Source organism: Protomyctophum parallelum (assembly GCF_964188405.1).
Source record: "Protomyctophum parallelum genome assembly, chromosome: 12".
Lineage (NCBI taxonomy): Eukaryota > Metazoa > Chordata > Actinopteri > Myctophiformes > Myctophidae > Protomyctophum > Protomyctophum parallelum.
Window position 1 is genome coordinate 18813430 of NC_139712.1, and position 18053 is coordinate 18831482.

The 18053-nt window shown below is 46.8% G+C and overlaps 1 protein-coding gene across 1 annotated transcript; it reads right to left on the reverse strand.

Annotated features, from left to right (window-relative positions):
- Window positions 1–398: 398 nt before the first annotated feature.
- On the reverse strand, window positions 399–16985 carry cdk13 (cyclin dependent kinase 13). Its single transcript, XM_083777672.1, has 15 exons — window positions 14612–16985; window positions 13570–14154; window positions 13281–13448; window positions 12752–12891; window positions 11486–11656; window positions 10803–10992; window positions 10348–10404; window positions 9989–10090; window positions 9800–9877; window positions 9540–9656; window positions 8331–8462; window positions 7570–7769; window positions 6499–6936; window positions 6057–6182; window positions 399–2105 (listed from the first exon to the last, which is right to left on the reverse strand). Exons 1-15 carry the CDS (start codon window positions 15844–15846, stop codon window positions 1390–1392), a joined length of 4455 nt encoding a protein of 1484 aa, XP_083633798.1. The 5' UTR covers window positions 15847–16985; the 3' UTR covers window positions 399–1389.
- Window positions 16986–18053: the final 1068 nt, after the last annotated feature.

Here is an 18053-nt window from a genome sequence, read left to right on the forward strand (position 1 = left end):
CTAGGTGTGGTCATGTCATGAATGGAACAACCCATGTCTCAGCCAAAACACCTTCATACATTATGCAATTCCTCAACCCTTTCATAAAATGTCCAAACTGTAAATATCCATTACGTTATATAAAAGATTAGAACAATAAACATAGCCTTGAGGCTTAAAGAAAGAATCATCATCGAGATCATGGATTCCACAATGCTACGCCAGACTACGCCTACTGAAGCATGTGTCCCTAGCGACGACACCAGGGAACGATAGCTTTCTACCTCTGGTCTGCCCTGAGGCAGGACTCCAGAGAAGAAGGGAAGATATAACCTCATTGTCAGCTCTGTAGCAGTGGCCGGCAAACTGCGCTCTTCTGGATCGGACCAGTGAAGAAACAAGGAGGAAGAAAGAAAACATTGTCTTAATGCATTGTTGGCATATTTTTAATAAACATTTGCCAAAGTGGGGAGGGTGGGGGGAACACAAACATTTTAGTAAAAAAAAGAAAAAATAAGACATTGGTGCTTGTCTTTTGAATGCGGGTTACAAGTGTTTTGCTTTTGATTTTACAACAATGGCTATTGGCAAAAAGGGCCTGTGCAATTTAAACTAAACACAGGCTTCGTCCGTCAAGTCATTCAGTAGCCATCAGTTTTACTGCAGTCGTTCCAAGTGCTACCGGCCTCTCTGGAACAGACGCTCTCTCTCCTCCACTTTCTAAGCCATCAGATTAACCGACTGACACCATCATTTCACCATATTCTTGGCAAAAAAAAGAAAAAAAAGAAACTACATTACTGGTCATTTTTCTACATCTTGTTGCAGATAATGCACGTCATTCATTTCAATTCCATAGCTAAAATAGTTTCCGCCTACTTGAAGTCAGTAGTGCAAAAAAGTATTAATACTAAGTCCTCTGCCCTGCTGGAGCATTTAAAGACAGGCTAAGGTAGAGATTTTAAAATACACCCGGCCTGATCAATGTACACTCAATCAATACACCTGATCAATACACCCGACCTGATCAATGTACACTCAAAAAAGGGGGTAAAAGTTTAATTTAAAAGACAGCAGAATAGATTACAAAAAAATATGAAAAATGGTATGAGCAAGAAAAGCTCTTCCTATGCAACTTTGCTGTGGTTCTTTCTGCAACGTACTTCACATTCCAGAGAGAGAGAGTACAATGCCTCACACACAGACAGACACATCTTATTAAGTTATTACAAACCAGGGCTGTGTGTGTGCCATCACCTCCAGATCCCATGGCCCAGAGGATCCTGAGAGGCCTTGTGGGGGGGGGGGCTCCATATTTAGATCGAGTCCTCTAGTCTATTCTCGATGCCCATTGGGTACCGACTGTGTAACCGCCAAAGTTCAGATCGCTCCGGTCGACGGGGCGCAGTCTTACCGAAACGGAAGGCCTCGCCCTCTGATTGCCGCCGTCGAGTTCACGTGAGGGGCGAAGCCCAGGGGGGGGGGCTGCTGGACCCCGGCCTGCTGAGACGGGGAGCCCCAGGCCGGGGGCCCGCCGATGGTCGGGGGAGCAGGGGGTGTGCGGTTGTACAGGTGAGAGGAGTGTCCCTCCACCACGGCGGGCAAGGGGCTGTGATTGTACTGACTGAAGCGGTGGTCTATGTCCCCGGAGAACATCATGCTGGGTCCCGTCGCGCAGGGAGGAGGGTAGGGGTCCTGGTGGGCGGCCGGGACCACCAGGGGGGCCGCGGACGCCCCGGGAGGCTGTCCGCCGAACACCTCTCTCAGGGCGGCATGGGGCAGGGGTAGCCCCCCTCCTCCTCCTAACATCTGGCCCATGTAACTGTCCCCAAAGCCGCTGGGGGGGAAGGATGGCGGAGGGGGCGGATGGCTGTAGTCGGCGGCTCCGTAGGCTGGCGGTACCTCTGTGCTGGTGGGGAGCGGCGGTGGGTAGTCTGGAGGCTCCGGGGGTCTCCCTCCTCCTCCGTCACTTCCTGATGACGACGATGTGTTGGGGGGTAAATTCAGGCTGGTTTGGGGGTCCGGGGGCTGCTGCCGGTAGTCCAGGTCTGCGTGGGGCGGAGGCTCGGGGGGTTCGGGGGGCCTCTGGTTCGGAGGGAGGATGGATACGCCGCCTGCCTCAGAAACTGGAAAAAGAAAAACATTGTATAATTTACTGCACCCTAAACCACCTGAGCTCTAGTGCAGTGGTCGCCCAAACGGATGTGTTATGATTATGATAGGCTGTGGACCCCCGTCTGAAAATGTTGTGCCAGGGACCCCCGGAAGAGAAGATTTGTGTTAAAATAAATACAAAATCTTTCAAGATTATAGGTCTGTTATTTAAAAAAAATCTAAAGCTTTGAAAAATCCTGAGCTTGCAGATCTGCTATTTGCTTAAAACACCAAAAGGGGTTCCCGCGCCAAAATGGGTTTAATTGGCATAACGACAGAGAAAAGGGGTGAAAAATAATTGGCTACTCAAAAAGACTTCACTACTCGTGTGAAGTCCACTGTGGCTGCCACATTCATTGCAGATTCACTGCCACTATATACGTTACGAGACATGAATGCAGTCAGTGTTACTGTATGAAATGAAACCAGTCACAAGATGAATTTATATTGACCACATGGCATCTCACGTCATCAATGTTTGTTTAACTGCTGCCCTATACAAACATTAATAAAAGTCCATAGAATTGGCTGTCACGAGTTTTGCTCTAAACAAACATTAACTCATACATAGCTAAATGGCAGTAGCTCAGCACAGGCTAACATAGATTTCTATTTTTTTTAGAAAGAGTTTTTTTTAAGTAAAATGTTAAAAAAAACGTTAAACACGTCTTTGGCCTGGATGGCTATTTGAGATAGGACATATTTTTTCATTGGTAGCGATTCAGGGCTGGAGCCTGGAGCCAGGCTACCTCTTGAGCATATCTGGAGCAGATCTGTCGCTGATCCAGGTGACAAGACCATAGACTGTAAAAAATATGGACAAAGCGTTCCCCGGGTCTAACATGAACGTAAAATGAAGCCTGTAATAATATGCTAATTCCTGATGTAAGTCGCCATCTTTGGTACCAGCTGGCCATTGGCTGGCTCCGTTTTGTATACCAGCTGGTCATTGGCTGCCCAGACAACGAGGCGGGACTTCCCCCCTTCTTCTCCGTTGGTTTTTATTTTGACTCGAGTGGGAGGGGAATCCCGATCATAGACTGTAATGGTAGCCACGCCCCTCAGAACATACGCGATGTTTTTTTTTCTTTATGGTCATTTTTTTAATTAATGGGACCATAATTTTCCAAAAAGAATATTATGACATTAGAAATGAGACTTTAAACTAGTGACTGGAAGAAGAAAGTATTCATGACCATGTTTATTAAGGTAATACAGTCTAGGTGAAGTTGGGCCAAAATACATGGGCCTCTATGGAGCTATGGGGCTTTTTGGGTCCGGTCCAGCGCCACAACAGGCCATTATATGAACTACCGATTTCAAATGAGGCTTCACGAAATATCTGGCTGACTGCCCCCCTGGACAAGACCTGCGTTAATAAGTACCTTAACTCTTCCTACTTCCAGGTGTTACCGATGATACTAATTAAGTATCATCGGCTCTGTTCCATTTAGTGTGCAGTGGTTCTCAAACTTTTTAATTTCAAGGACCAATATAACCCAAGAGTGTACAAATGGAACCAAATGGACCCTCTCAGAATGAATACACACCCGTACAGGGTAGTGATCGACCGATATGGTTTTTGGCCGATATTTCCGATTACCGATTAGTGGACAAATCAAAAAGGCGATAGCCGATATTATGAGCCGATTATTTAAGTTTAAAAAAATAAGTTTTTACAGTAACATAAATTCCAACACAAGAATTTCTTGAAATGCATTATTGATATTTATCGCTTATAAAAAAGGGCAAGAAGCACCAACATCGTTTCAGTAACACTTCCCCCCTCCATCAAATGCAGCTTTTTTTTTATTGCATGTACTGTAGCAGCATATATATGTATCTATGTATGTAACTATCTATATATTTATCTATGAATGCACCAAGTGTGTGTGTGTGTGTGTAATTGTCCAGAACCGCCCCAAAAAGGCCTCTGCCCGGGCTCTGGACCGGGCCCATGCCCAGCATCCATATATGGAGCTGGCCTGTTCTGACCTCACAGCACTCCATATTTGGGCATGCCTGACACAGAAGACAGAACTCCACAAGCTGGCTGCCTATACTCCCTATTTGGGCATGCCTTACAAAGAACTCCATATATGGGCATAAAAGGGAGACAGACATAATTACTGCGTGGGGCATTAATTTCCAACTTGCATCGTTCCAAGTAGGTCAGTGCCCAATGGGCTGTAGAGGCACTACTAGTTTATCAAAATTGGTGATCTACAAGCCCACAGCACATTGCAGCATGACATGTTGAGAGCTTGTAGATCTGCTGCCCAAACTCTCCAAAGCCATGTGACCTTGTTTGCCACTTTCAAGATCACTGTCCACTTTTTGAGTGGTGCAACCACTCCTACAACCAGCTTGCAATGTCCTCGTACTTGTTTGTGTGTGTGTCTGTCTGTGTGAGCATGAGTATGTGACTTAATAATAGCAGTAGGGGGCGCCAGAAACAGTGAGAGGGGTAGTGACTCTAATGAGAGAGAGTGAGAGAGAGAGAGAGAGAGAGAGAGAGAGAGAGAGAGAGAGAGAGGGGGGGGGGAATTGCACCACTCAGTTCACACGTGTGTGATTTTTTTAATGCATGTAGAATTTGAATTGAAAATTGAAAATTATCAATTCAATTATCAAATTATTGGCAACTAATTATAGCCAACATGCAATAATCATATTAGGCTGGTCAGGATGGGGGAAAAAACGGCTGACACACACACACACAACAGGCAATCAATACAACTTGTTACAGCTGTTGTTTGCAGCGTTAGCAGGCAGCAGCTAGCTTGGCTAACGTAGTTCTACCACTGCTCTCTGTGACTGTCCCTCTCACGTGTGGATTTTATTTTTGGTTAATTGAAGATGAAAACAGCAAAGCTTTTTATGGTTACAAGGTTAGTAGCCTACAAGTAAGACGCGCAAACGCGGGAAGCGAACGCAGCTCGTGTGTGTGTGGTTGTGTGTGTGCGTGTGCGTGTGTGTGTGTGCTACAGCTGCGCCCTGTGTGTGTGTGTGTGTGTGTGCTACAGCTGCGCCCTCTGGTGGCGGGCGGGTGGTGTAACAGCGGGACAGACAGACACACAGACACACAGACAGACATTCAGCCCTTGCTGTCATAGTAAGTGGCTCACTGCGTTCGCAATAATCCTTTCTCCTCCCTGCAGTGGCCCTCTCTCTGACTCTGTGTGTGTGTGTGTGTGTGTGTGTGTGTGTGTGTGTGAAAGAGAGAGAGGAGACGTCAGTCTGTAGAGCGGAGCTAAGCCGTGTCTACTCCTCCGGGGGTGGAGCACTGGGAGAGTCAGACACGCAGCTATACATTTCCTTACAACCGTACTCTACCGGATTTTCAATGAAAGTGGTTGTTTCACCATGTTTGCGCATTTATGAGAAATATAATAATCGGCCGTTTTTTTTCCGCTTATTTGTTTTTAGCACCGATACCGATATTAATTAAAATCATGAATATCGATCACTAGTACAGGGCCATTCATTTGGAACCCACAAAAGAACACCTTGAGACCCACTGGTGTAGCAGAGTGTTTCCAGTGAGCCAACATGCACAATAGCAGCTATTTTGACCAGAATGGAACAGAGCCTTCATTAGCATCATCGGTAACACCTTTGAAGGAAGTAGGGCTTTCCAAAATGGTGTGTGTGTGTGCATATCATAGAGTAATAAAAGAATAGAGACTGAACCGGAGCGATAGCCCCACCCCCGCTATTAATTTCAGTGGAAGTTGCTCAGTGGCGTTTTGAAGTACCTGTCTACTTCCTTATTTATGCATATGAGCGCTCAATGTTAAAGCCTGGCTGCACAGGGTTTCCTTGTCATGAATCCATGGGTCCGCCTGCAGTTCACACTTCATGCTGCATAATTATAGCCCTTTGGCATGAAAAAAAAAGGTTAGAGAACTGCACTGTCTTACCTGGAGAGACCGGGCTGGGCTCTGGGGGCTGATTGTCAACATCCACTGGTGGGAGAGGACCCCCCCCTGGTGGAGGACCCCCCCCTCCCCCTGCAGCGAGGTCCCCTACGTCTCCACACTCTCCACCTGCACGGAGGGGTGGCACAGTTATTACATCATCCACTAAATCACAATCATTTGAAATAATCGCAATTATTTTTGTCATAATCGTCTCCAAATGAAAGATTCATACAAAAGAAAAGCAATGCCAGTAATTTCTTGGTAGATTTCAGTTATTTGTCATATCTGACCTGCACACTTTGTTTTAATAACAATACTTAAAAGCAAACAGAAATGTAATTTCTATTCATAATCCAATATTCAATGCCAAAAACACAATTAAAATCACTAATCGCAATTATTTGCGTGACAATGAAATGGTCAACTTCAGCGTGTTAATTACCTGCAGGCTCCTGCCTCTGGGCCTGCTGGGCCTGGAGCAGCTGTGCCAGCAGCATGGTCATGGCCGTCTGGCTGGCGGCCGCCGTCGACTCCCCCCCCTCGGGGACACCACCTGCCCCCGGCGGCAGCGCCACCGCCGCGGAGGACAGAGGAGGCGGAGACAGAGGCTTGGGCATGGGAGGGGTCCGGGGCACTCCGGCCCCCAGGGGGGCCGAGGGCCTGCTGGGCGTGGTGTGCTGCTGGGGAGGAGGAGGATCGGTTCTGTCCGGGGGTCCGTGGTCCAGGGCCTTGGAGAGCTGCTGCAGGGTCTCCTGGGTGACCTTGGGGTCGAACTCGAACTGGGACACCGTGTTGACGGCGTTGTTGGGCTGGCCCAGGAAGTTGATGAGGACGGCGAGCTGCTCCTTGGTCAGTTGGGAGTTGATGGGGCCCTTTGGATCTGCAACACCATTTAGGGATTAAAACTTTGTCAGTCTATATAAAAATGGACAAACATATTTTCCACAATTAGACAAAAAGGACTGATAAACGCTAACTGTATCCTCGGGGAGGGAATAACCCACTGAATTAAACCCATATCTTGTAACCGTAATGCTACATCTAAACTTTTGTCGCAGATTCAATCAAAATTGGTGATTGAAACCACAATTCACAGTCATATATCACAGTCAACAAAATGCAATGCAATAATTTCCTTCAAAAAAATTAAATAAAACAATATTGTCACAAGATGATCATCTGTCAGGTCGAATATGTCCAAAACTGTCGCTTTGCACTAGGATAGCAAAAGTAGCAGATCCGCAAGCTCAAAACTGTGTTGCAAGCTAGGGGGGGGGGCGGGGAGTCAGAATAAAGGCTCATACATAGTCTGGATTTTCGGTGGTTAGGTGACCACCGAACTACAACATGACGTCACGAGCCGTGGTGAAGAGCAAACCACCGCCACCGCTCCAGCCCTTCTCTCTGTTTTTACTCACCACCGCTCAACGTTATTTCGCGGTGGTCAGCTCACCACCGAAAATCCAGACTATGAATAGGCCTTAAGAGGTTTCAGATATGTCCTCCTCCTCACCCAGCAGTGCAGAAGCAGACACATTGGGGGCTTTGAGGACCCCGGTGGAGGGGAACAAGCCCTGTGGGGTGTTGCTGCGGCTGTCGTCCAGGCCCAGCTCCTTACGGGGGGCTTTGGGGGCCTGCAGCTCCTCGGGAAGCTGCTTCTGTCGCCGGCGCTTCTTACTCCACAACTCATGGCAGTCCTGCCACAAGGGGAGGCTGGAGAGGAGAGGAGTGGGTTAAAAACAACATCTGTATGGCCATGTCCTAGTAGTGTGTGATTTGTGACACATTAACCCATTTAGGCATGACGTCGAAATTTCTAAAATGTCTTCTAAATCCTGACAGTTTTCTGTCAGGGTTTGAGCCACATTTTCACGATTTTTTCAAAAATAGCAGACCTACAAGCTCGTAGCGCGCCACTCGGTGGCGCGCTATGAGCTTGTAGATCTGCTATTTTTCAATAGCTAAAGCATAACATAATGCTAACACCAAAAGGGGTTGCTGCCCAAAATGGGTTAAGGAGCCCTCCACACTAGCACCGTTTCCTAAACAATTAATACAATATGTACAATCATGTTTTAGTAATATTGTTCCTTCTATACTGAATGAACATGTTTCAACGATTAGGCGACGTTGTAATAATTGTGAAACAGAACGACTTGCTGTAAAAATTGCAATTCAATATGATGAAATAATTGTGAAACAGGCCCAATAGTGTGTCTACAGATAAAGAGTTTGGACAGGCGACAAAACAAACACGTGCCGAAGGAGACTTACTCTGGCGGAGGCATCTTGTCAGGGTCGACGTCCTTGAGGAACTCGCTGACCAGCGCCTGTTCGGCCGTGCAGCGTTTGCTGGGGTCAAGGTTCAGCATGTGGTCAAACAGGTCCAGGGCTGTGGGCGGGATGCTGAGCAAAAAGAACATCTTAAAATCACACACACTGCTGAAAGACCCACGACTGTTGTTTCAGTCCAATAATAATGTTTTGTATTTTATTTTTATTGGTTCAAATGTCTTCAGTGGCCTAATGTTTTGAACTCGTTTAGACCCGTTAGAACCTTTGAGGCTGAATACGCCTCTGTCATTTTAGTTGTTGCTATATACAGTTGACACTGGCTCAGTGGCCTTAGTGTGGTTAGAGTGTCTGCCCTGAGACTGGAAGGTTGGGGTTCGATCCCCGGCCGGGTCAAACCAAAGACTCAGCATCAAGAGTTGGATTGGGGGTAAGTCCCTGACATAATAATAGTGTCATGTCCAGGGGGAGTACTTGTACATCAAGCTGCCCCACGCTACAGAAACAGCCGTTTGGGCCAAATGGACTGGCAAGGCTTACTTCTTAGAACATACAGAAGGGGTGGAAAATTAAATCGATTCGTAGATGAATCGCGATGCGGACATGGATTATTATGGATTGATTTACAAATGTCAAAAAGAAAATTGGTATGTTGGTATAGAATTATTTTTTTCTTTCTTTAAAGAACCCTCTTTAATGTTTGTAGTGTAATAAAAGAAGATATATAAGAAGTATATAATTCTGTTTTTATTATGGATCATTAGAAAGCTGTGTGACTACGTTTATTAGTCACACAGTGAGGGGGAAATCGAGATGAATCGAGAAAACAAAAGCCCACAATTTTGTAACCAATTTTTTCCACCCAGTGTCAATTATCTAATGTCCCCTAGGGTGTGTGTGTGTGTGTGTGTGTGTGTGTGTGTGTGTGTGTGTGTGTGGTTGGGCAGAAACCTCTCCAGAAACTATCTCCATATTCTAACTTTGCATATTTAGTTTTTTGGGACGTTTTTCAGAAAACTAGGATTTATACGGCGTTTTTAGAATGGACCTCAGGTCTAATATTAATCCACAAAACAGCTGCCAATAGCCATGTTAAATGTATTGGCGGCGCAACAACTGAAGAACTATTTGCTGGCTCACTGCATGTTGGCATCCATGGAGTAAATGTGGAAGATTTGCATATATACTTACAAAGCAAACTCCTCTCGTAACCGTCTCCTGTACTGCTTCTTTGGTTTCATGGTGTTGAAGTACGGGAGCTTAATAACATCTGGCCAAACAGCAGGGCACGGGCTACCACAGATCCGGCTTAAGGGTAGAGAGACACACATTAAGCAAAGGTATAGCAAGCAACGTGATCAGAGCCCTCAATAGGACATCAACTCTTTTCCCACAATTGTGATTTTTGTTTTTAAAAGATTTCTCAGACATCTGCAGGCATCTGAACGTACCTGATAAGCTCTAACTGAGCAAGCTCCTGATTAGCTTGAAAGATTGGCTTCTTTGTGAACAGTTCCCCAAGAATGCATCTAAGGGGCGGACAAGATGAGAAGACACTCATGAGTCGACTCTTCAAAACATGGATATTTTGAAAGATATCTATTGAACAGCCAGTAAGCCAGGCGTGTTACGTTACGTACCCACAGCTCCACACGTCGATAGCAGGCGTGTATCGCTCTTCTCCCAGGAGCAGCTCTGGTGGGCGGTACCACAGTGTAATCACCTTGTTGGTGTATGGTCGACTGGAAGTGAGCAATAAACCAGGTCCAATGGGAAAAGAAGAAAAAAATAACATTTGTTATCATACTGCACATGCACTACCGCATGTAGTGCCCAGGAAGTCTGGGCTCTACATGCGGTCGTTTTTTTTTTCTTTCTCAAAATGTCAAAATGTGGGTCAAAATGTTGGCACCCCACGTCGCTATTTTGAGAGAATGAAAGGGCACATAATGTGTCGACACACAATGAACACAATGTCACATAAGGAGGAGGCACACACCTCTCTTCTGAGTTGTATAGACGAGCCAGGCCAAAGTCTGCGAGCTTAATTTGACCCCTGTTGGGGACAAAGAGAAGAACATTTCACCAAAAGAAACAGCCTTTTCCATAACAGTGTATTTAGTCTGTCAGGTCTAAAATTAGCCTGACACTCTATTTTGTTAATGGTAGTGTTTCCGGGCTGGAGCCAGGCTAGGTGGAAATGTCATATGTTCAAAACTGTCACCTTTCAGGATTCTAATTCAGCAGATCTACAAGCTCAAAAGGTTTCGAGCTTGTAGATCTGCTGTTTGAGATACTTTTGTGTGACGCTGTAGTATGATCAAGTAGGGCATTAAATAAGTGAAAAGAAAAAAAGAATACAAGAGGTTTCTACTTTCTGCCCGACAACAGTGAAATGCATATCATTAAGGAATTATGGAAACGAGAACAGCTCCACCCCCCCCGAGCACTCACTTGTTGTTGAGCAAGATGTTGGAGCACTTGATGTCTCTGTGGAGGAAGTTCTTCTTGTGGCAGTAGTCCAGGCCCTCCAACAGCTGTCTCATGAAGGACTTGATGTGGCTCTCGTTGAAGTGGACCAGACCAGACTCCAGCAACCCCATCAGGTCATGGTCCATGTATTCAAACACAAGGTAGAATGCACCTGTTTGGAAAGGAACAACACAGAGAAGCTGTATGAACAACGGGCTTGAAGGTAACACTTCTAACGCTATGGACCAGAGCTACTATCTCAAGGCAAGTTTCAAGTCTCTGCCAAGTTAATTTTCCTACCATGTTGAAATGATCAGTCAGTCATCGGGCAAAAAATGCATTAACACCTGTATGTATGGTCCTTTTTACAGCATGATCTTTTTATTTTAAAGAAAGAAGAGGGAGATTGTTAACTCTATTGTACACTTTACGACAGTTCTATATAGTTTCCTTTACGGCAACACACACAAGGATATATACACATGCGCAGTGGGCACAGGTATTCAGATGTGATTTGTGGAGGGAACAGTGTTTACATGTTCAGCCGGTGTACGGTGAATACATTTAGTAAAAACTAAATGAACGTCGTGTTTATTAAGTCCTAATCAACAGATCACAAGTCATGCGAACCCCAGTGTGCCATAGTCGTTACCCATAAAACGTACCTTTGTCGTTCTTGAAGTCCAGGGCGTCTGCCTTGTCAGTGACGATCTCCTTCATGTTTATGATGCTCTTGTGGTTGAGCTGGCGGAGGATCTTGATCTCCCTGATGGCGGTGATGGGGAAGCCCTCCTTCTCGTTGTCCAGGCGGACCTTCTTCAACGCCACCATTTCAGCTACGGGGAAAGAAACATGGTCAACCACACAAAGTCGTATAAACTCATGGATGAACGTTTGTATGACTTTTCTGAAACTGTAAAAAAAAAAGCCCCCCCCCCCCACACACTAACGATGATTCCTCCTAAACATTAACACAATATGTAAAAAGTTGTTTTAGTAATATTGTTCGTGCTGTTCTACATAATGCTAACCAGGTGGAAACAAAATCACAGATTGAGGCCTTAAACTTTGTTTTTATATGAAATATCCGAGACTATTAAGATTTTAGGAAAGATGCTTCTGGACATATTGCTACTTTGACCACTTCAAAACCTCTGATCTTAAAAAAGAAAAGAGGAAATAGACGATCTACAAGCTCATTGAGAGCTTGTTGCATTGTAGATGGTGCATTAAAATACCTTTATCCAAGGTACTCTATAATGACTGTGCATTACACACACGTGCTGATAATCTAGAAAGGAAATGATTGATGGGGGTGATATTATTACACGTCACATGCTTTCTCTTTCCTTTCTATCTGATCAGGAGAACGCGTTAGGACCCTCCCACCCCACCCCACCCCCCTGACACACACACACACACACACACACACACACACACACACACACACACACACACACACACACACACATAATTATACATTCCTTAGTCACACTTCTGTTCTGGAAATGACCTCGTTGGTTTTGTCTTACTGGAAACCCTAACAATGAAAACTTCCACATTGTGTCAGAAGTTGTTGCACTGTCACCTACAGTATGATGTCACCACATTCACAGGCAGCTAATGTACTGTACTTATTATTTAGTCGCAAGCTATGCACACACACACACTCTCTGGGGGAGCCTGGGATCGAACTGGGAACCTTCTGATTCCTAACCCTGAGTCAATGCCGCCCCCCATATATTGGAATTTGTATATGGGCAGTTTTTACTGTGCAGCATGCTTCCATTGAAGACATGCTGGCTTCTATGGAATCAATATGACTGAAATCAGACTGAGAACTTTAATCCATGTTTATCATGTACAGTTTCTCACTTTGGCTCAAGGGCAGCAAATAAATGTCTACTTTCCACCATGGTTGAAACACTGACCGGTGTCTTTGTCTTTAGCCTTGTACACCTGGCCGTAGGTGCCCTCTCCTGTGATGCCAATGATCTCAAACTTGTCCACGCAGCGCTTGCCCCAATCAATCTCAGTCTCCTTGATCTCGCCAAACCGTGGACCACAGATTCTGGGGATTAGGGATTAAAACTCCACATTATAGCAAAGCATAGTAACACTTAATCCTAATTTATACTTGGTCACCAACGATGGGACGCAACACAAAGCATTATGATCTTAAAAATAGATTATTTCCCGGCACCAGTGAAAAAGTTCAGGCTTTAACAATAGAAAGCTCAGATCAATACATCAAAACGAGTAGGCCCGTCACATAATCGCAATTATTTGCGATAATCGTAATTATTTTCGCATAATTGTCAATCGTTTCCATGTTGAAAATTGTCCATACATTTTCAAACATTTTTCAAAAATAGCAGATCTACAAGCTTACAACATGTAAGATTGTAGATCAACAATTTATGCTATTTTGTACTTTTTTTGAACAGTTTAAAACCCTACTTGGGCCTGCGGTGAAGTGCCTTCGTCTTCTTTTCGTCGGGGGGACTGCAAGGGGACACCGCCAGGCCACCAGGAAGCTCAGGGGGCAGAGGCAGATCCGACAGAAGTTGGCGGACTTTTCGCTCTGGCTTCTTTTTCCCTGAGAGCAAGGACAAGGTGTCCTTGAGGCTGAAACCATGAAACAAAAAGGGAAAGAAGAATCCTGATTAATTATAACTGTATAATGTGACAAGACAACAGAGGACGTGAAATGTCAGAGACGGAATATAACCCAATCGGACAGCAATACCTTTCTCCTTTATCTATGTGCTCAAGGATATTCGGAGGCAGTGGGAGAGTGGATGTAATTGAGGTGACGGCGGGGCCACTCGATCGCTCCTTGTCTTTTCCCTGTCCGGGCGCCGGTGCTTTCCTCTTGTCCCGATTGACAGAGTCGTCCTTCCCCTTTCCGTCCCTGTCCCTGCTGGGCTGGTGCTCCGTGGTGGTCCTCTTGGAGGGCTTGTTGTCGGAGGGGGACTGAGGCTGGATGGAAGTAGGGGTCCTGGGACCCTTCTCGGGCTGCGGGGGAGGCGGAGACGGCGGACGGCCCTTCCTGGCCGTGTGGTTGGACTTGGGACTGGGCTGGTGGGCGGACAGAGAGCCCTTGGTGGGCGTGGAGGTGTTACTGGAGCTCTTGATGGCTCTGGCGGCCGCCTCTGCCGCCTTGGCTTTCTTCTGCTTGCTCAGCTCGGCCGCGAGGCTGTTCTTGAAGGTGATGGTGCTCGGCGACAGGCTGGAGGGGCGACTCCGGGAGCGGGAGTGGCGATGGCGGCTGTGAGACCGCGAGTGTCTCGTGGACGAGTATGGACTTCTGCTACGTGACCTGGCAGAACGCCTGGAATTGGAACAAAATACAACATCGTTTTAGGTCTGCTGCATGACGTATCATGATTAGTTTGAGCATTCAACATCAGTTTGGTTTATAATACCTGGCTGCATGTGTACTTGGTACTCTGAACATGAAAGTGAATGACACATTAAATACTATCTATAACATGTTTTCTTTCAGGTTTCTTCCCAGTGTTATGGTGTATAACTATGTTGTATATCAGTTATGCAGACAGTGGGTGATAGTACTCCCACTCCACCCCACTCCCTCTTCTCTACTGTCGCTCTGTCAATAGTAAGAACTCATTTAATTTCCTTTTATTTTTATTAGTGGGGCAGGTGAAACGAAAATGAAACTGGGTTTGTGGATTTCTGTGCAGGTTCTACCAAACTATACAAATAAAGTGATGACCATTATTTATACCTGTGACGGAGAACACTTTCTGTAAGTTATATGATCTCACCTGACATCTGGACTTGGGCTCAGTGACTTCCTGTACGCCGGGCTTCGGGATCTCTTGCGGTTTCCGTGGGGACTTCCACCGAGCTCCCCTTGTTCATATGGGCTGTGTTTGCCGTAACTGGGAGACCTGCGCCAGTTGGCCGGGCTCGTGGGGGAACGTTTCCGCTTGTTACTCGAATACGTGCTGGGCGACTTCGACACGCCATAGGCTCCATATAGCTCGGCGTCCCGGCCGTAGTACGTTGAACTCGGCGACGACTGTCTTTGTCTGTCTTTGTTCCCAAAGGTAGGGCTCGTTCTTCTAGATATCAGCTGGTTATAACTGCTGCCGCCGGGAGACTGGTATCCAAACGGGTATGTCGTCCCATAGGGACTTTCTGCTTTTAACCCAGGACTCCTCCTGTAAGCCCCCCGGGGGTCTTCACGGTCTTCTCTGTAAGACTGTGGAGCATCTCTGTACGCAGAAGGGGGCTCTTTCTCCGACCTCTCAGGTCTCGTTTTGCTTTTGTGCCGTCTCGGATCTCTCTTATCCGTCTTATCCACAGACACCGGCGCGGCCTGAGATGCAGCAGATGTCCTTTTTCCGTTCCTGTCACTGCTCCGTGTTGTAGCTTCCCGGTTGTTCTTAGCAACGCTCACGCAGTGACCTCCACCGCGGGCTGCTTTCGAGTCTCTCTCCCGGCTCGGACGGTCCTTTCGCCTGCTTGGTTCCTTCTCCTGCCTGCTCCTCTCCAATGGTCCCCTGGTCTGCTCATCCTTTGCGGGGTGAACTATGTCCCGGGCTCTGTGGTGCTTTCTGTCTGGGAGTGGGGATGCTGGTCCATTGTATTCCGCCAGGTCTGCCTCGCTGAGTCGGTCAACAGATAACCTGTCAGTATGTGGGTCTAGTTTGGGAGAGGGGCTCCCAGAGAAGCCCTCCGACTGGGAGCTTATGTCGTCGTACTCCACCAGAGTCCGAAGTTCACCCTCTCTTTGGAAAGTGCCTTTGCGTTCCCCGCCGCCGTCGTGGCCACCGGCGGCGCCGGCATGCCACGAGTCTCTGCCTCCTCTCGGCTGTCTACGTTTCTTCCTCCGGGACGCCGATGGGCGCCCCTTGTCGCCGCGGTGCCTCTCCCGCTGGGCAGCGCTGCTCCCCGGCTTATTACTGCGCCTGTCCTGCCCGGTGGACCGGGCAACGTTTCGGAGCGCAGAGGGGCTCCTGCCCCTGCCCTCACGAAGCACCTCAGAATTAGGCATCTATCTAATGAAATATGAAAAAAATATTTACACACCCTTTTCCCCTTTTGGAAAATGTCCTTTTTCCTATACGTTATGGTTTTGTCAAAGCTATGCTCCTCGTTGCACAGTAGCTAAACAAAACATTTGGCTACCTGAGCAGCAGGCTAGTGAGCTAACAACGCCAACAGGCAGCCAGCTAGCCCACCGACTAGCCGACCATTAGCATCACCACCAACTATCATTCCAAGTGACAATCCGTCATCATAACATGGTAGCAGCGGCTACGTACAAATCAATCAATGTCCACCCAGGCCGTGTTGCTACGGGTCGGGTCTCTTCGCAGATGAGCGAGGCTGGAACCGAGGCTAGGTCAAGTCAGTCGATCATCTAAAGCACTAAGACTGGACAACATCCCCAGCCCAGATTTATGTCTGCTAGCTGAATGCTAGCCTGCTAGGTGAATGTAGCCACAGCTAGCTAGCATGTGTAGCCCAGCTCCCCCTCAGACAAGTCGCATAACATTCCATTCCATGCCGACAATAGTATATGACAACAGGCCCGAAGCAACAGATACGAGGACCCTTCCGTTTACAAAACACAGCCCATCAGTTCCAAGTCAGTCCGCCAGTCAGTGTGCGCGAGCGGCGAATAGATCCATCCAACAACAACGACGACACAAGACGACGACGGGCTGAGAAGAACCGCAGCACCAGAACAACAACATGGACTTGTTCCTCACGCGCTCCTCCATCACCTCCCAGGCCAGCAGAACCTCCTCAGCTCTGACTCAGACAGAGCAACAAGGAAGTAGGACTAAATAGAGTCTGGTAGCAACAACAACAAGACAGAGAGTAGACAGCACGAGCTAGCGGCGCGAACGCGGCGGTTTAGCCCCGGTTAGCTAGCATCTACTAGCATCCCAGGCGGCTTTTCTTTCTCCTTGCGTGGTGGTGGTGGACTTCCAAGTCAAACTCCTCGTCCTCTCACACCCCGATACAGTCAAAAACACATATCCTTGTCAAAAAAAGGCGTCAATGTGTGCCGTCAAAGGGTGTCTGGCAGCCCAAGCAATCCTCAATTTCCGTCCGAAATGTGTTTGAACTTTTGTTTGGTAAAGTGAGCTAACGTTCACAGCTCGAGCGGACCAGGGGCCCCCGTTGAGCTGGTCGACTGTATAGGCCCCGTTTACACTCACTCACACTGCTGCCGTGTGGACCAATCACATCCGCGTACGACGTCATCCGGTTCAGTGCGCACGTCATCGCCAGAGGAAACCCCTCTACCAGAACCAGAGCCCCTCCATCGGCCACTCGCTCCCTCACACACTCGTTCACTCCAGCATGGATGGCAGTGATATGGAAAAATTGGTGAGGTGAGGAGGTGACCTGTCGACATTTGATTGACCATCTTGTGGACTAGTTCACACAACTTACATCATGGAGGTATTTAAATACGCTAGGCTGAACATTCGGAGTTTCGGATACTAAACCTGACTGTTTGTCTCATATCTCAGCAGGTCACCAATTTCACCGTAAGACCACTATGCTGGAGTGACCGAGGGTGTGTTCGGATTCGGAAATAGCGCACTGAGCGCACTGAACTTGCAATGCTCCCTTTTATATGATGAATTCCTGTTCTGTTCTTTAACTACATAGAAGTGTCTATTTGTATGTCTCTAAATGTTTTGATGAATTGAACAATGTGGACCCTGTTGTAAACAAGTGTAATGCTTAATTGGGTCGTCCACTCACAGTTAACAGTCTTTGTATTGAGTTTGTGCTTGAAATGTAAGCCAGAAATATCAATGTAGACAGCTTTAACAACGATCTAATTGCCATCAATTGGGATAGGTTTCAAATAATTCCCTCTGCTGAGGATGCATGGAACTTCTTCCACTCCGAGGTTACCAGTATAATTGACAGACATGCACCCTTCAAAACACTCAGAGTAAAAGGTAGACGTCTACCCTGGATCAACCCACAACCCACAACTACAAACAACGGGATAAAGCCTGGCTCAAACACCGCACATCCAATAATCCTGTTGACTGGGAAAATTACAGACTTCTCAGAAACCAATGCAAAACTCAAACAAGGAATGCACAATCAGATCACTATAAAAATAGCTTCAGACATGACTTCCATAACCCCAAACAGTTTTGGAATAAATTGAATCATTTTCTTAACAAAAACAATAAAAGCTCCATAAAACACCTCAAAATTAAT